Source organism: Castor canadensis, chromosome 17, assembly GCF_047511655.1.
Source record: "Castor canadensis chromosome 17, mCasCan1.hap1v2, whole genome shotgun sequence".
Taxonomy (NCBI): Eukaryota; Metazoa; Chordata; class Mammalia; order Rodentia; family Castoridae; genus Castor; species Castor canadensis.
The window spans coordinates 502,326-519,212 of NC_133402.1; the positions used below are offsets into that span (position 1 = coordinate 502,326).

The window sequence follows — 16,887 nt, forward strand, 5'->3', positions numbered from 1 at the left end:
CTGCCTCTGGTCACCTGTTGTTGGCCCCTGTGGCTTCCTGAAGTCCTAAGTCCACCAGGCCATGCCTGAGCTCCCTGGCCCAAGATCTGGAAATCCATACAACCATCCCATGTGTACATGTAGTGGACATTTGCTTGTGCATAGCATGCCGCATGGTCACTGTGCCCACATAACTGGCTCCCGATAGTCAATTTCAAGTTTTAAATTTTTATTTTTTTGGAGTACTGGGGTTTGAACTCAGGACCTACACCTTGAACCACTCCACCAGTCCTTTTTTTGTTGTTTTGTTTTGTTTCTTTTTTTATTATATTCATATGTGCATACAATGTTGGGGTCATTTCTCCCCCCTCCCCCTGCTCCCTCCCTTATCCCCCCAACCCCTTGCTACCAGGCAGAAACTATTTTGCCCTTATCTCTAGTTTTGTTGAAGAGAGAGTATAAGCAATAATAGGAAGGACCAAAGATTTTTGCTAGTTGAGATAAGGATAGCTATACAGGGCATTGACTCGCATTGATTTCCTGTGCATGTGTGTTACCTTCTAGGTTAATTCTTTTTGATCTCACCTTTTCTCTAGTTCCTGGTCCCCTTCTCCTATTGGCCTCAGTTGCTTTAAAGTATCTGCTTTAGTTTCTCTGCGTTGAGGGCAACAAATGCTATCTAGTTTTTTGGGTGTTTTACCTATCCTTATACCTTCCTTGTGTGCTCTCACTTTATCATGTGATCACAATCCAATCCCCTTGTTGTGTTTGCCCTTGATCTAATGTCCGCATATGAGGGAGAACATACGATTTTTGGTCTTTTGGGCCAGGCTAACCTCACTCAGAATGATGTCCTCCAATTCCATCCATTTACCTGTGAATGTAACATTTCATTCTTCTTCATGGCTGCATAAAATTCCATTGTGTATAGATACCACATTTTCTTAATCCATTCATCAGTGGTGGGGCATCTTGGCTGTTTCCATAACTTGGCTATTGTGAATAGTGCTGCAATAAACATGGGTGTGCAGGTGCCTCTGGAGTAACCTGTGTCACAGTCTTTTGGGGTATATCCCCAAGAGTGGTGTTGCTGGATCATATGGTAGATCAATGTTTAGATTTTTAAGAAGCCTCCAAATTTTTTTCCAGAGTGGTTGTCCCACCAGCAGTGTAAGAGGGTTCCCTTTTCCCCACATCCTTGCCAACACCTGTTGTTGGTGGTGTTGCTGATGATGGCTATTCTAACAGGGGTGAGGTGGAATCTTAGTGTGGTTTTAATTTGCATTTCCTTTATTGCTAGGGATGGTGAGCATTTTTTCATGTGTTTTTCAGTCATTTGAATTTCTTCTTTTGAGAAAGTTCTGTTTAGTTCACGTGCCCATTTCTTTATTGGTTCATTAATTTTGGGAGAATTTAGTTTTTTGAGTTCCCTATATATTCTGGTTATCAGTCCTTTGTCTGATGTGTAGCTGGCAAATATTTTCTCCTACTTTGTGGGTAGTCTCTTCAGTTTAGAGACCATTTCTTTTGTTGAGCAGAAGCTTTTTAGTTTTTTGAAGTCCCATTTATCTGTGCTATCTCTTAGTTGCTGAGCTGCCGGGGTTCTATTCAGAAAGTTCTTGCCTATACCTGTTAATTCCAAGGTATTTCCTACTCTTTCCTGTACCAACTTTAGAGTTTAGAGTATGATATTAAGATCCTTGATCCATTTTGAGTTAATATTGGTATAGGGTGATATACATGGATCTAGTTTCAGTTTTTTTGCAGACTGTTAACCAGTTTTCCCAGCAGTTTTTGCTGAAGAGGCCGTCTTTTCTCCATCATATATTTTTAGCACCTTTGTCAAAGACAAGTTGGTTATAGTCGTGTGCCTTCATATCTGGGTCTTCTATTCTGTTCTACTGGTCTTCATGTCTGTTTTTGTGCTAGTACCATGCTGTTTTTATTGCTATTGCTTTGTAATATAGTTTGAAGTCGGGTATTTTGATACCTCCAGCGTTGTTCTTTTTACTAAGTACGAATAGCCTTGGCTATTCGTGGCCTCTTGTGTTTCCATATAAATTTCACGGTAGATTTTTCAATCTCTTTGGTGAATGTCATTGGGATTTTGATGGGAATTGCATTAAACATGTAGATTACTTTTGGGAGTATAGACATTTTTACTATGTTGATTCTACCAATCCATGAGCATGGGAGATCTCTCCACTTTCTATAGTCTTCTTCAGTCTCTTTCTTCAGAGGTTTATAGTCTTCCTGGTAGAGGTTGTTCACATCCTTTGTTAAGTTTACACCTAGGTATTTGATTTTTTTTGAGGCTATTGTAAATGGAATTGTTTTCATATATTCTTTCTCCGTTTGCTCATTGTTAGTGTATAGAAATGCTAATGATTTTTCTATGTTGATTTTATATCCTGCCACCTTGCTATAGCTATTGATGGTGTCTAGGAGCTTTTGAGTAGAGTTTTTTGGATCTTTAAGGTATGGGATCATATCATCTGCAAACAGGGATATTTTGACAGTTTCTTTACCTATTTGTATTCCTTTTATTCCTTCTTCTTGCCTAATTGCTCTGGCTAGGAATTCCAGTACTATGTTGAATAGGAGTGGAGATAGTGGGCATCCTTGTCTGGTTCCTGATTTTAGAGGGAATGGTTTCAGTTTTTCACCATTAAGTATAATGCTGGCTGTAGGTTTGTCATATATAGCTTTTATAATGTTGAGGTATTTTCCTTCTATTCCTAGTTTTCTTAGAGCTTTTATCATGAAATGGTGTTGGATCTTATCAAAGGCTTTTTCTGCATCTATTGAGATGATCAAGTGGTTTTTGTCTTTGCTTCTGTTAATGTGGTTTATTACGTTTATTGATTTTCATATGTTGAACCACCCCTGCATTCCTGGGATGAAGCCTACTTGGTCATGGTAAATGATCTTTTTGATGTGTTGTTGAATTAGGTTTGCCGTTATTTTATTGAGGATTTTTGCATCAGTGTTCATTAAGGAGATTGGCCTATAGTTCTCCTTTTTGGAGGTGTCTTTGCCTGGTTTTGGGATAAGTGTAATACTGGCTTCATAAAATGTGTTTGGCAGTTTTCCTTCCCTTTCTATTTCATGGAACAGTTTAAGGAGGGTTGGTATCAGTTTTTCTTTAAAGGTCTGATAGAATTTAGCAGAGAATCCATCAGGTCCTGGACTTTTCTTTTTAGGGAGACTCTTGATTGCTGCTTCAATTTCATTTTGTGTTATAGATCTATTCATGTGATTAATGTCCTCTTGGTTCAGTTCTGGATGATCATAAGTATCTAGAAATCTGCTCATTTCTTTAAGATTTTCGAATTTATTTGAATATAGGTTCTCAAAGTGGTCTCTAATGATTTCCTGGACTTCCATGGTGTTTGTTGGTATCTCCCCTTTTTGCATTCCTGATTTTTCTAATTTGGGTTTTTTCTCTCCTCATTTTAGTCAGGTTTGCCAGGGGTCTATTGATCTTGTTTATTTGTTCAAAGAACCAGCTTTTTGTTTCATTAATTCTTTGTATGGTTTTTTGGGTTTCTACTTCATTGATTTCAGCTCTTGTTTTTATTATTTCTCTCCTTCTATTTGTTTTGGGATTTGCTTGTTCTTGTTTTTCTAGGAGTTTGAGATGTAGCATTAGGTCATTGATTTGAGATCTTTCAGTCTTTTTAATATATGCACTCATCACCAGACCTTTTTTTGTGATGTGTTTTTTTCAAGATAGGGTTTCACAAACTGTTTGCCTAGGCTAGCTTTGAACCATGATCTTCCTGATCTCTGCCTCTTGAATAGCTTGGATTACAGGTGTGAACCACTGGCACCCAGGCTCAAGTTTTAAATATTTTGAATAAAACTCCTGATCGTCTTTTATTTTTATTTTTGATGCTAGGGATTGAGCCCAGGGCATCTAAACTTGCACTCTACCACTATACTATACTTCTAGACCCATCTTTTTTTTTTTTTTTTAAGTAGCTTAACTTCTAAGGAACTGATAAGTAAGAGGGACAATACAGGCTTGTGAGGTTGGACAGAGTAAGCATGAAGAGTACAGTTGATACCTTTTTATATCTATGACCAAATTTTCCAAGTGAAAGAGTCAACTTGGGAGCTCTCCACTCTCACCTGAGCTTCTTGGTGTCTTCTGGGTGGTCAACTGCCTGCACCTGCCCTCAGTTATACCCTACTGTCTGTTTGAGGGACTCACTGCCCTCTCACCTCAATGCTGAGTGTGCTGAGCCCCACACCTCGAAACCTTCTTGCAGTGCCCATGTGAGTACCAGGCTGGTGGGGTAGAGACACCCGTCCCCATGAGACCATGATCTCTTCTCTGAGATCCAGACTTGCTCCAGCGTCACATTCTAGGACTAGCGACCTTGGGTCACCAGTAGCAAGACCCTTTGCAGACTGTGCTTAGAGAACACGGTCACTGTTGAGTCTACATCATTTTCAATGGTGATGATGTTGTGATCTTAGATTGTTTCTCCTGATCAGTAAGTAGAAAACAGCTGAGTATTTGCTCAGAAGGCAGTGGCCAGAGTGGAAGCTTTTCACCCTCTGCAGCCCCATTCTTGAGGTGTGCTGGACCTGGTCACCAGGACTGCAGAGCATCTGTGTTCTAGAAGAGCTCAGGAACTTGCTGGGGCTGGGGCTCTTCTGTTATCTGCCCATTGTGAGAGTGGTAAATGCAGCAGTTTCCTAAATGCAGGTACCTGCTAGGTAAGCCTTTCAGTGTCATACCAGTCAGTTGGGTCAGTGGTAGGGACATCCTCAGAATCCCACTGAAGATAGTGCTTCCAGTGGTGGCGACAGACTAAGGTATCAGCATAGCTCTTTGTGGCCCAGGTCTATTGGTGACAAATATGGTGTCTTTTTAGGCTTTTCCTGGGTATCCACTGCTCCCCAACTGCAGCCACAGCTCCCTAGCCAGGCCTGGGGCAACAGCACCATCTAGGGGTGGCTTGGTGGCAGGGCAGTGGCTTTCCTGGGGGAACCGGCTTGGGGGAGTCCTCAGGGCACACAGTCAAGGTCATCCCTGTAGCTCCTGCTATCTGCAAATGGAGGTAACACTGGGCTCAAGAGCTGGGTCTAAATGTGTTTGCAACAGAGTCCTCCTGAGCTTCTCTTGGGGGCTGCAGCCACCAGCATTGAGCTTCCACCAGAGAAGCTGAGGAAATGGTGCAGAGAAGGGTACAGAAGTGCTGCGGCTGGGCCTGGGGTTTCTCTCCTGAGGGTGTGCATGAGACACCCCTTGCTGTTTACTGTGTGAATGCACATATGCTCTATAGTTTCAGCTGTGTTCAGATGCTCAGGTCAGTGGCACTGTGTACATTTGCACAATTGTGCAATCATAATTTTACAGCCCTCTGACAGTGTAGAAGGGTTTATCCACACCCTTACTCTGCTGGCCGTCTGTTGTTTTGGTTCTAACTGTCCTCCCAGTGTAAAGTGTAGTGTATGGTTTTGATTTGCATTTCCTAGTGACTGATGATATTCAACATCATTTCTTGTGTTTTGTGGCCATTAGTATCTTTTTTGGGGAAATGTCTTTGCCTTTTTTAGGTGGAGTGCTGGTACTGGTGATTAAATCTAGGGTCTGGTGCACATGAAGCAAATATTCTATTACTTGTGCTACGCCCCCAGTTCCCCCCCCCCACTTTTTTTTTGAGATAGGGTCTTGCTAGGTTTTTGTTTGGTTGGCCTGGCCTCATGCTTGGGATCCTCCTGCTTCCACCTCCTGAGTAGCTGGGATTAAAAAGTGTGTCCCATCATGCCTGGCTCCTTTGCTCATTTTTTAATGTTTTGGGTTTTTTGTTTGTTTGGTTGGTTGGTTTGGTTTTTTTATTTTTGGCAGCACTGAGGCTCTACCACTTGAGCCACTTCACCAGTCTGGATCTTTTTTTTTTTTTGAGTTGAAGTTCTTTAAAGAGCTCTGAGTCTCTAATGAGATACATGATTTATTTGCAAATATTTTCTTTTACTCTGTAGGTTGCATTTTTCACTCTACTAATAGTGTCCTTTGATGCATGAGAACCAGATTTTGACATGCAGTTCCTAGTTGGCCAGGCAGAAAGAGGGCCTGGAAGGAGCCACTGATGCCTTCCTAAAAGGGGATGCCAGAAGATGTGCCTACAGGGATGGGTCGGGGACACACACACACACACACACACACACACACACAGAGTGATGCCTATGTTTTAAAAAACCCTTTGTTTTGGTCTGAAGCATGAAAAAAAAAAAACCCTTTGGAGCAAGTATTATAAAAGGGGAGAAGCTGATGTGTTTTTAAGACTTGGGCAGTGTAAGGTAAGATTGTAAGTTTGAGGCCAGGCTGGACTATATAGCAGGACCCCATCTCAAACAAAAGCTGGGAGTGTGGCTGAAGTGGTAGAGCACTGGCCTAACAAGTTTAAGGCCCAGAGTTTTAAAAAAAAAAAAAAAAGGCAAGGACTGAGCACTAGATAGGAGCTTGTGAAAAGGCTCTGACGTTGCCTGTAAGTTAAGTGTCAAACACTGCCTGCTCCCACCAACTTCTCTTGAACCTTTTTCCATGAGTGTTCTCCAGGAAACAGCATGTAATAAATTACTTTCCCTTAATAATGCATCAAGCATGCTTCAGTTGTCAGTACCTGGGAAATATAGTGAACCCAAGAACTTGGAAATCCATTAGCTTTTGAGAGTTCTGCTCCAGAATCTGTATGTGGTAGGTCAGAGTGAGGATGAGCCATTTTTCTCCAGGTGTCCTGGGCCCAGAACCTCTAGAGACATTGGCATAGCCAGTGTGTGGCTGGTACCCTGTCTTGACCTGTGCTCCTGCCCTGCAGCTGCTGTGCAAAGTGGGCTGGAATGGGCCCCAAGAATGCCATGGCCTAGAGCAGTGATTCCTGCCCTGCTCCCAGCAGGTCATTGTAGTAGTAGTGGAAGTGTTTCTCCACTTTACAGTGGAGACTTGAGCAAGGAGTCTGAGCCCTAGGGAGGCCAGTTGCTGATGGATGCCCTCACACCTCTGCTTCCTCACAGGGATTGACTACAAGACGACCACCATCCTGCTAGATGGCCGGCGTGTCAAGCTGGAGCTCTGGTGAGTTGGTGATCAGTTGGGGGACACGGAAGTCTAGTTAGGAAATAGGAAGATGCCCTGTTTTCTTTTCTTTTCTTTTTTTTTGTTGTTGGGACTGGTGTTTAAACTCAGGGCTTTGTGTTTGCAAAACAGGCGCTTTACTGCTTGAACTACATCTCCCATCCATTTTGCTCTGGTAGGGTGTCCTGAACTGTTTGCCTGGACTGGCCTTGAATCACAATCCTCCTGTCTCAGCCTTCCAGGTGACTAGGATTATAGGCATTAGCCACTGTGCTGGGCTCCTGTTTTCATCTTTCTTGAAGTAGCCATTTAAACAAAACCTGTTCAGACAGGGAATGAATTTTGCTCCATCATGAGAAAAACAAAAAGTTCAGGATGTTTTGTTCTGAGCTTGCTCCCTTTTTGCTCATAAAGACCTGTTTCCACAGTAGCCATAGCCCCTTTCCCTGGCCTATTTCTGGGTTTCACATTAAAGAGCATGTCCTAACTACATGAGGCAGCTCACACCTGTAATCCCAGCACTCAGGAAGCTGAGGCAGGAGGATCAACAGTTTGAGGCCAGCCTGAGCTACACCAGCCTGACCTTGTCTCAGGAAAAAAAAAAAAAAAAAAGGCCAGCCAGGCGCCGGTGGCTCACTCCTATAATCCTAGGAGGCAGAGATCAGGAGAATCATGGTTCAAAGCCAGCTGGGCAAATAGTTCGCAAGATCCTATCTCAGAAAAAAAACAAAAGAAAGAAAAAGAGCGAGAAAGAAGGAAAGAAAAGAATGGAGTATATCCCAGAACTTCAAAGTCAACACATGGATTCCTACGGGTCTGGGGCTGTCTGGACAGTGTTGCCAGCTCCTGGACCTGTGTTGGAGACTGGCTCCCTCCACTGCCTGCCTGGGTGGTGTCCTAGAGTGATCCCTTAACAGTTAGCACCATTTGGCACAGCCTATCTGTGCCTGCTCTGGCCAGCCTCCCTTTGGCCTCTCCAGGACATGCAGAATGAGCTGTGGAGGAGAGAAGAGGGTGTGATTGAGCCTCTCACAAGGGGATCACATGTGCTCACTGGAGGGTCCCCTGGCTGCTGCCCCTCCTGACCCTCCCTGTGTGTTTCAGGGACACATCGGGCCAGGGAAGGTTCTGTACCATCTTCAGGTCCTACTCCAGGGGTGCACAGGTAAGACTGGAAGTACTCCGTTGTTTTTAAATGAATGCTTCTCCTGATTCTTTCTGGACGTGGGCTGCTGTCCTGTCCGGTTTTCTGAATTGCTGTCTGTGGAAAGATGTGTCCTCCAGTGGCCTCTTGAGCCTAGGAGCCTCTGCTCCCTGGTTGCCTATCAGAAGAGTGCCTAGGTCCCCAGGCGTCTGCTTTCAGTGTCCCTGTGCAGACCAGTGCTATTGCTGCAACTGTGGTCAGTGGCAATCTGCACAGTGCCATGAGATGTGCCCTGAGTCTAGCATGGCCACTGCGGCAGCCTCTCTAAGGTGTGAAAATGCAACTCATTCATCTGTTTCACTAGAAACCAAAGTTGACTCCTGTATCTGCCCAGGACCCTCATTTGTGGAGTTCAGAGCCTGCTGGGGGATGTGACTAGCTCTGGGAATGGCCAGGGCTGTTTCCTAAGTTAGGACTCTAAAGATTAGAAGTACTAAAGATGGGTGCTTTCCCAGAGCCTGCAGCAGATCCTTGGGACAAGGGTGAGACCACAGCAAAGAACAGGATGTAGATGGGCTTGTCCTGCCCATGGAAGAGCACTGTCATGCACAGGTGTATGCCACAGGTATGGAGGGCACACTTGTTCTCTGTCCCCTGGGCTCCCTTACATGTTTTTAGTTCCATTTACCATTCTAAGACCAGAAGGGCAGGGAAGTAGTTGAGACCTGTGTGACTAGACATGCTGTAGACACAGCTGCTTCAACATGAAAGATGTAAATAGAAGCTCAGTCCTGCCATGATGCATACTAGACTTCTGGAAGAGCCACTGAACCTTCAGTGTCAGAGCCCCCTCCCCACCCCCTCAGGGCATCATCTTTAGCAAGGAAAAGCCTCTGGGGCAGGTGAGAAGGAGATTCTTCTGGGGTCTGGACACCTTTAGAGAAAGGTTAAAGGTTCAGGTGAAGTCTGCTCTTGGCAGGAACACACACCTATGCCTGCCTGCCTGCCCCCATGTATGACATCCAGGATCCCAGCTTCCTTTCCATGCTGTTCATCTCCATAGCTTTTCTTCCACCTAAAGAGGCCAAGAGAAAGGAACACCTGTGGTGGAGTCAGGTGGAAGTCACTGAGGTGTTGGCTGAGGGTTGAAACTGCTGAGGTGTTGGCAGGCCCAACTTCCCCTGCTATAGCTGAGGCTCCTTGTGTGTGAAGCTTCTTAGACATGGCAGGAGGTGGGATAAATGCTGTGAAGCTCCTCCTCTTGCAGAAAGCATGATGTTCAACGATTGGTCTGTACTGAAATACAGTCAGCACTAGCTCTTTGCTGTTTCTCTTCTGCTGAGGGTTGGATACAGAAGGATCCCCAGGCTGGGGTGGGCAGTACCCTGTCCTGGAGTCTGCAGAAGGTCATAAGAGCTACCTACCCATGGGCTCTGTGACCCACCTCCTGTCCAGGTGGGCAGCCACAGAGGCATTGCCTTTAACCTGCACTTCCACTTGGGAGTCACTGATTCTGAGGTAATCAGGCTGGCAGGAAGCCCTCAAGGATGTTAGTCACAGCATTAAGCACTTGCTACCACCATGTCTGGCACCAGAGGTATGAGTGAGTTAAGGAGGAAACCATAGGGCAAGATCTTGGCAGCCCCAGATTACAAGGCTTGGCAAGGAGCATGGGGCAAAGGGTGCATTCCATGGGCCCCATTTGTCTTTAAAGAAAAAAACATAAACATCTTTTATATCTGCAGAAGTGTTTTCATTGCCATCCTTTTGCTTAGTAGCATTTCCTAATTTTTCTGTAATAAGCACACATATTTTTGCAATAAAAAAATAAAATGAGGGAGTAATTATCTTGGTTGGTTGATAATAAAGGATTATTGGGGAAAAAATGCAAAAGGCCATGAGAGACTAAGCCTGACAAGGCTCATTGCTGTGCTACACAGGGTTTTCCTGGTTATAACAAGGAAAGTCCTTTAATTGCTTTTGCTCAATATGTGAGAACTGAAAAGGGGATGGATATTCACAAAGTTTGGGTCATTCTTTTTTTTATTAGGATATATTTGTTATGGGAGGGATTCATCCCGACAGCTCCAAATAGGCTCATTTGTACATTGGTTAGATGTGTTTTTCTTTTGTTTTGTTATTGCTGTCTCTTGGATGTGAGGAGCTAGTTGGAGACTCCAAGTGCACATCTTGGGCTTGAATGGATGTGCAGGCACTTCTTGGGGGCTTTGTCTCCGAGACAAAGCCCCTAGTTCCATCCCTGTCCCTGTCTTATCTCTGTACTCCATCCTGATGACATTAGAGATGGGAGATGGCAGTTTTCAGCATAGGTGCAGACCTGATTCTACAGAGCACTTCTCTGAATGGCCCTGAAGTTTTATCACTCTCCTACCCTCTGTTAAGACCAAACAGGCCTTGTGGGTCCCTAGGGAGCCTGGGTCTTTCACATGGTGTCAGAAAAGGCCACTCGCCACTCCCTTGCCACACACAGTACTGTATATATGCTCAGAGGCACTTTGCAGATATTTGTCACAAGAAGTTGAAATTGCCTAAGACTAGTTAAGGTGCCTGGTGTGGAGTGCTGGCCTCTGTCAGGGAGGGGCCAGGTCTGACTCCAGGTTGGGTGAATCCCAGCTCTTTGACATGATCCTATCTGTGGGCCACACAGTTCTAGGACATCTGGGAGACACACAGGGAACACTGTCCAGGAGTCTCTGAGTGTTAGGGATTGGGGACAGGATTGGGGGCTGGAGGAAGTGAAAACCTCTATTTGTTTATACCCTAGAGTACTAGTTTAAAAAAAAGATCAGATCATGTATTACTTTTATTACTAAAAAGGCAACAGAATCTATGTGTCTTTGAGACATTCAAGGATTACTTGGGGTTGGGGGATGGTTCTGGTAAGAAAGAACTTCATTTTGATTTCTCAGCTGTCCTGCCTGTGGTTCATCCCAGATCATTTTCCCTAGCAAATCCAGGGATCCTTTGGTCCCTCCACCTGTAATGTGACCAATGCTGGCATTTATTTGTGTGTCCTTCAGCCCTGTCTCCTCTCCTCTAACCCCAGTTCTTTAGACTTGGACAGTCCCAGGAAAGGCCTGTCTGCTCAGGATCGCTTTAAGAGCCATCCAGGTGGAAGCCATCTAACCCAGGAAGTAGGCCTTCTGCTCACTTGTTTTATTTATTTTTTTCTTTTTTTTTGAGTTCTCTTGATTTTATTTTTCAAGATATTTAAAATAGATTATTATGCAAAATTACATTAATAGGTTAGAGAGAATAGTACAATGAACTTCCATATACAAGTCAACAAAATTTAGCATGCTCACTTGTTTTAAATGTGACATGAATGATGATTACTGCAGAAAATAGAGGTTATAAGCAAAAAGTAAAAGTGTGTCTGTGCACACCTCCTAGGGGATGTGTTGTATTCTCATTTGGGACCTGTACTTCTTCACAATTTGCCATGCATCTTTCTGTGATTTGTTTTGGGGTTTTGTTTTGGTTTGGTTTTTTTGTGGTGCTGCAGTTGGAATTCAGGGCATGCTATGCGGGCGCTTTGCCACTGAACTACATACCAGCTCTGTTAGTGTTTATTATCTATATGATGCTTCACCCTGACTTACTCTCTTGGGAATGGACATTAGGGTTTTTTTTTTTTTTTTCCCCCCATGGTGCTAGAGCTGGAGCCCAGGGACTCATAAATGCTAAACAAGTGCTCTACCATTGAATGTTTTGTTGTTTTAAACACATTGGGATGACCCTCTGGAGGGTGGTCTTTGGCACATCCTTCAGTGGTCCTCAGGAGCAAATTGCCATCCAGAGGGCCTACTGTGATGCTGTGTGTGTCACTGTCCCTCCAAGTGTCCTCTCCTCTGGCTGCAATGAGCACCAGGGCTTACTCTTAGATGTGTGTTTGTTTATTGTAAATCTTACAATTTTTCACCCATCAAACTGGCTCCTGGCTGTGAAGCTCAAGTTGGTCAGCTCCTCTAAGTGGCACCTGGCCTCAGGTGTGAAGTCCTCTACAGGGCTAGAGAGGCTCCTCCTGAACTGCTACCCTGTTGTGAGCCAGGCCAGCTGTTCTAAGTACAGGGACCTGCAGGGTTGGTATTCAAGTAGTTTTAGCCTTTGTCTTATTAGGCCCTGGAGGCTAACCATGACTGGCTGTATTTAGGAAGACAGGCTTTAAAAGTCCTAATTTCCAGACTCTGAAGTGCAGAGTGCCCTCTCTCTCCACTCACAGCTATGCTTTTCTCTTTGCCCCTTCTGTGCCCTTCACTGCGTGAAGATTTGTGGGACAGGGAGTAGTGTGAGTTCCTCTCAATGAGTGGATTCTGATTCCTGAGCCTTCCTCAAAGTAGACTGTACTGTACAAAGAGAGATGGACTGGAATGTTGTATTTAATGCTATGTGGTGAGCGGTATGCTCAGTGTCATGCCTGCTGGAGAGCCCATCACAGTATCACTGCTGAGATATTTAGGGCAGATGGAGACAGCCTAGAGCTGAGCTCCCAGTAATTGGTCTCTAAGGGATGTAGCAAGAAAGACCCTGTAGCAAATCCTGCTCAGCCCGGCTTGAGGGAGTCTCACAAAAACTGCTCCTGAAGCCACTGACATCCTGCTATGCAAGTTTGAGGTTGGAAAACGCAGAGATGCCTCTGCTCAGCTCTGCCCTGGGTGCCCCTAGGGCGGAGTTCACTGACAGACTGACTGTGAGGATACTTGGCTCCCATCCTGCAGCTCTGCAGCCCTGCAGCCCCACAGCCCCACAGCCAGACTTGTGTGTGTGGCTTAGCTGTGTGATTTTTGAATGATTTCAGAGTAGTGTTTGTGATGGGCTTGGAGAAAAAAGTTGAAAAAAGTCAGTTCTGCCCCATCTGAGTCCTCAGGGAGGAGAGCAGCATTTGTGGGCCAGGCCTGTTCCACTGACCAAGGGTCCCCTCCCTGCTGCCCTCCTGTTGGTGGCAGGTAATTTCCCACCACCCATCATGCTAATAACCTGCCCAGGAACTGAGACTGCTGTGTCCAGCAAGTTCCCCCTGAGCCTGGGCCCAGGCCCAGCTGTGCCTGTGGATGACCTTTGTCATGTGCATCTCTTTCCCTCACAGGGGATCCTCCTGGTTTACGACATCACCAATCGTTGGTCTTTTGACGGTATTGACCGGTGGATCAAGGAGATTGATGAGGTAGGTGTGGGTTTCTGCCCCTCTAGGGACGGTGTAGGGCCCAGCTTGTTTGGTCCATGTCTGGGTATACTGCCCAACTGTGAGGTTCAGCATGTGAACAGCTAGGCTTTGCCATGCAGCCTGGCCTACCCAAACCTCCCTGAGCCCACCCCACCCCAGAATGCAGACAGTGGGGGCCCTGCCTACTGGTAAGGGTTGGGGGGACTTCTATAGTTGTGCCTCTACTGAGTTCTGTACCCTCCTCCCCAAGCATGCACCTGGGGTCCCCCGGATCCTGGTTGGGAACCGGCTGCACCTGGCCTTCAAGCGTCAAGTCCCAACAGAGCAGGCCCGTGCCTACGCAGAAAAGAACTGCATGACCTTTTTTGAAGTCAGCCCCCTGTGCAACTTCAACGTCATTGAGTCCTTCACTGAGCTCTCCCGCATCGTACTCATGAGGCATGGCATGGAAAAGATCTGGAGGCCCAATCGAGGTGGGGTTGGGGCTTGGCTAGGGCATGGATGTGGGACAGAGCCCTGTAAGGCTAGGGTGGAGCCTTGGGGGATGGCAGGGGGAATAAAAGTTGAGGTGGCCTCTTAAGAGTGGCAGACACCTGGGGTACTTGTTCAGGCCCTGAACTGTAAGGGCCAAGCAGGTCATCTCCTCACCCTCCCCATGGTGCAGTGAGAACCAAACTTCTGTGTGGGAGTGGGGTGGGGGTGGGGAGGCTTTCATTGCTCTGGAGACAGGATCTTAGATTGGGTGGTCACACCCTGCTCTGTACAGCTCTTGCAGTGTTTCATGCCAAGATCCTCAATCAGAAGTCCCCAACAACGGCCTCATGATCAGGGAGACCTGCCACTAACTTTATGGTGCTTCCCAACAGGGCTTACTGCTGGGCACAATGTCACCTTAAGATTAAGGCACAGGGAAGAACAAGGTGTCTAAATTCCTCCTTTCTCATGGGGAGTTAGAAAGACCCTTGTGCCCTGGGCCTGCCATGCCCACAAGCAGTGCCCATGAAGAGCACTCTCTAGACCTTAGCCATGTACAGCAGGCTAGATTGAGTTAAACTCCAAGTATAGTTACAGGAGGGGCTGCAGACTGGACTCCAAAAGCTAGTGAGCTACTCCACTCACTCAACTTCAGTCTCCTAGGGCAGCGGGGCAGACTGGTCTCTGGAAGCCAGTCTCACAGCAGCACTTTGCAGTAGTCTCTGCTCTAGGAAAGAAGGCAGGAGAAGGAAGCCACCCAGTGAATGCTGGGTGGAGTAGCTAGGCATTCAGGTCCCCCAGGGGCCCTGTCTCAGAGAAGCCACCAGGAGCTTTCGAGACTCTCCCAGCCAGGATTTGGGATTCAGTAGTCCCTTATCTGGTGGTGAGAGGGTTGTGCATTCTTCAGTGTCTCTCCATCCAGGGCCTCACTGCCCCTCCCCTCAATCATCTGACCCCTCCTCCCCCAGTTTTCAGCTTGCAGGACCTCTGCTGCCGTGCCATTGTCTCCTGCACACCAGTGCATCTCATCGACAAGCTTCCACTGCCAGTCACCATCAAGAGCCACCTCAAGTCCTTCTCCATGGCCAACGGCATGAATGCTGTCATGATGCATGGGCGCTCCTACTCCCTGGCCAGTGGGGCTGGGGGCAGTGCCAGCAAGGGCAACAGTCTCAAGAGGTCCAAGTCCATCCGTCCTCCCCAGAGCCCACCGCAGAACTGCTCTCGGAGCAACTGCAAGATCTCCTAGCAGGGCTGACAGACAACACCTGTGCAGACTCCGGGGACTCAAACTGGGGCAACTCCTGGCCAAGTGCTTGGGCCCTGCTCTATGCAGGAAGACTTGGCCACACAGCCCTGCCTAGGAAGCTCAGGCTCCCACACCTGAGCTAAGTGGAAGGGAGGGTCCTGAAGGAGAGAACACACTCCATAGACTGGGCAGAGGGGCTGCTGGTGCTATGGGAGCAAGGTCTGAACCAACCCCGGATTCCAGGGCTGCCTGGGCTCAGGCCGGGAGGGAGCCTGGCTTCCATTTCTTATTTATATGGAGAACATTTCACCCATTTTGTACATTTTTAAGGGGCTGTCAGGGAAGCCTGGATGCAGCCATGTGGTGAGCTTGCCCCTGCACAGCCACAGAGGCTGTGGGGAGAGTTCTGTCAGGGAAGGAGGGGTTTGAGTCTGTGATGGAAGGAGTCAGCCTGAAAACTGAATGTTCCTTGGATTTGTATACTCTTTGCCTGGGGTGTCGGTGCTGTCAGAGGCCAGTGGGAAACAATGGAGCAAGGCACTCTCCTACTTCTGGCAGCCATATTAGCCCCAGCCTCCATTTCTGACTGAGGTAGTCACTATGCTGGGCCACAGGTAAGGATCTGGCTCCTGACAGCCCCTGGATGTCATCCCTGTGTATCAGAGCTCAGGCAGTTCGTAGGAGAGAAGTGGGGTGCACCCAGGAGCCTGACCTCTGCTGCCCCTGGGGCCCTCCCCATTGCCCTGATGCTTTTGGTGATGTTTACTACACAAACTCAGCCCAGCATCTCCAGGTTGAGGGTGCAGAGTCATCTGTAGACCTTAAGTACTTACTGGGCTGCAGTCTGCTGGCCCCCAGTAGGGGCCCCTCTTTGCAGCCTCCTACCCTTGGCAGCTTGTGCTCATCAACCTCAGCTACAGCTACTCCTTGCCTGTTGTGACCCTTCTGCCCATGAGGTCACATGTCACTGGAACCTCTTTGACTGGTTTCTTAGTAACACCACCTGGAACAGCAGCCTCAACCACACTGCGGACTACAGGAGTGGACACCAAGTCCCTCCTCGGGGACCCACCAGCCTAGCCCTTGTGCTGGAGCACAGCTAGGCTTTGTCACCGTGCCCTCTTGAAGCCATGTACTGATCTCCACAGTGCCCTTTCCTGCCCCTACTTGCCCGGGCAGCCCCCTCACTGGGGACGTTGTCCTCTGTAACCTCTTCCCTGCCCTGGTCTGGTGACACAGCCCTCAGTCGCACTGGTGCTCAACTCTACCTCCTGCCTTCAGGCCCGTGGCCACAGGAGGAGCCTTGACCCCTAACCAGGGACCTTCTTAGTGCACATTTCCTGTGACTGTCTTGCCATGGGTGTTACTGAGGCACCGGTGGATGCACAGCACCCGGCCTGCTGTTCTGGGAGATGAGTCAATCTGCTGGGGAAAGGGCTGTGGCCCCTGGCTCTGAGGGTAGCCACCATCTGGCTTCACCCTCTCCTGGTCCACCTGCCCTGTGGCTGCCAACAGAGCCCTTTTCTCTAGAATCATGAACGCAATTGCACGAACTTTGTTTTGAGGCCCTAGACGGTCTTTTGTGCACAATATCAACACTACCCTCGCTGCTGTGGATTCTACCATTCCTGGGTTCTTTGTTCTTACTTTGTATAGTAAACGTATTTCAGCTGTGATCTCTGTTTGGCTCATGTATGAATTAGTCTCAGACTTCAGCTGCTCATAAGCTGGGGGTGGGGGCAGGGGGGTGCTGCCAAAGGAGCCAG

General features: G+C 47.2%; 1 protein-coding gene across 4 annotated transcripts in view; it reads left to right on the top strand.

Annotated features, from left to right (window-relative positions):
• Rab40c (RAB40C, member RAS oncogene family) overlaps positions 1 to 16,797 on the top strand; it is a 40,819-nt gene extending 24,022 nt beyond the window's left edge. For 3 of the 4 annotated variants that reach the window (XM_074059235.1, XM_074059234.1, XM_020177216.2), the window contains 5 exons: positions 7,009 to 7,069; positions 8,174 to 8,234; positions 13,321 to 13,398; positions 13,649 to 13,871; positions 14,841 to 16,797. In XM_074059235.1, coding sequence (XP_073915336.1) covers positions 7,009 to 7,069; positions 8,174 to 8,234; positions 13,321 to 13,398; positions 13,649 to 13,871; positions 14,841 to 15,121 — 704 coding nt within the window. In that variant the 3' untranslated portion in view covers positions 15,122 to 16,797. The remainder of the gene's footprint in view (positions 1 to 7,008; positions 7,070 to 8,173; positions 8,235 to 13,320; positions 13,399 to 13,648; positions 13,872 to 14,840) is intronic. The other variant, XM_074059236.1, reaches the window with a different exon arrangement.
• Positions 16,798 to 16,887: the final 90 nt, after the last annotated feature.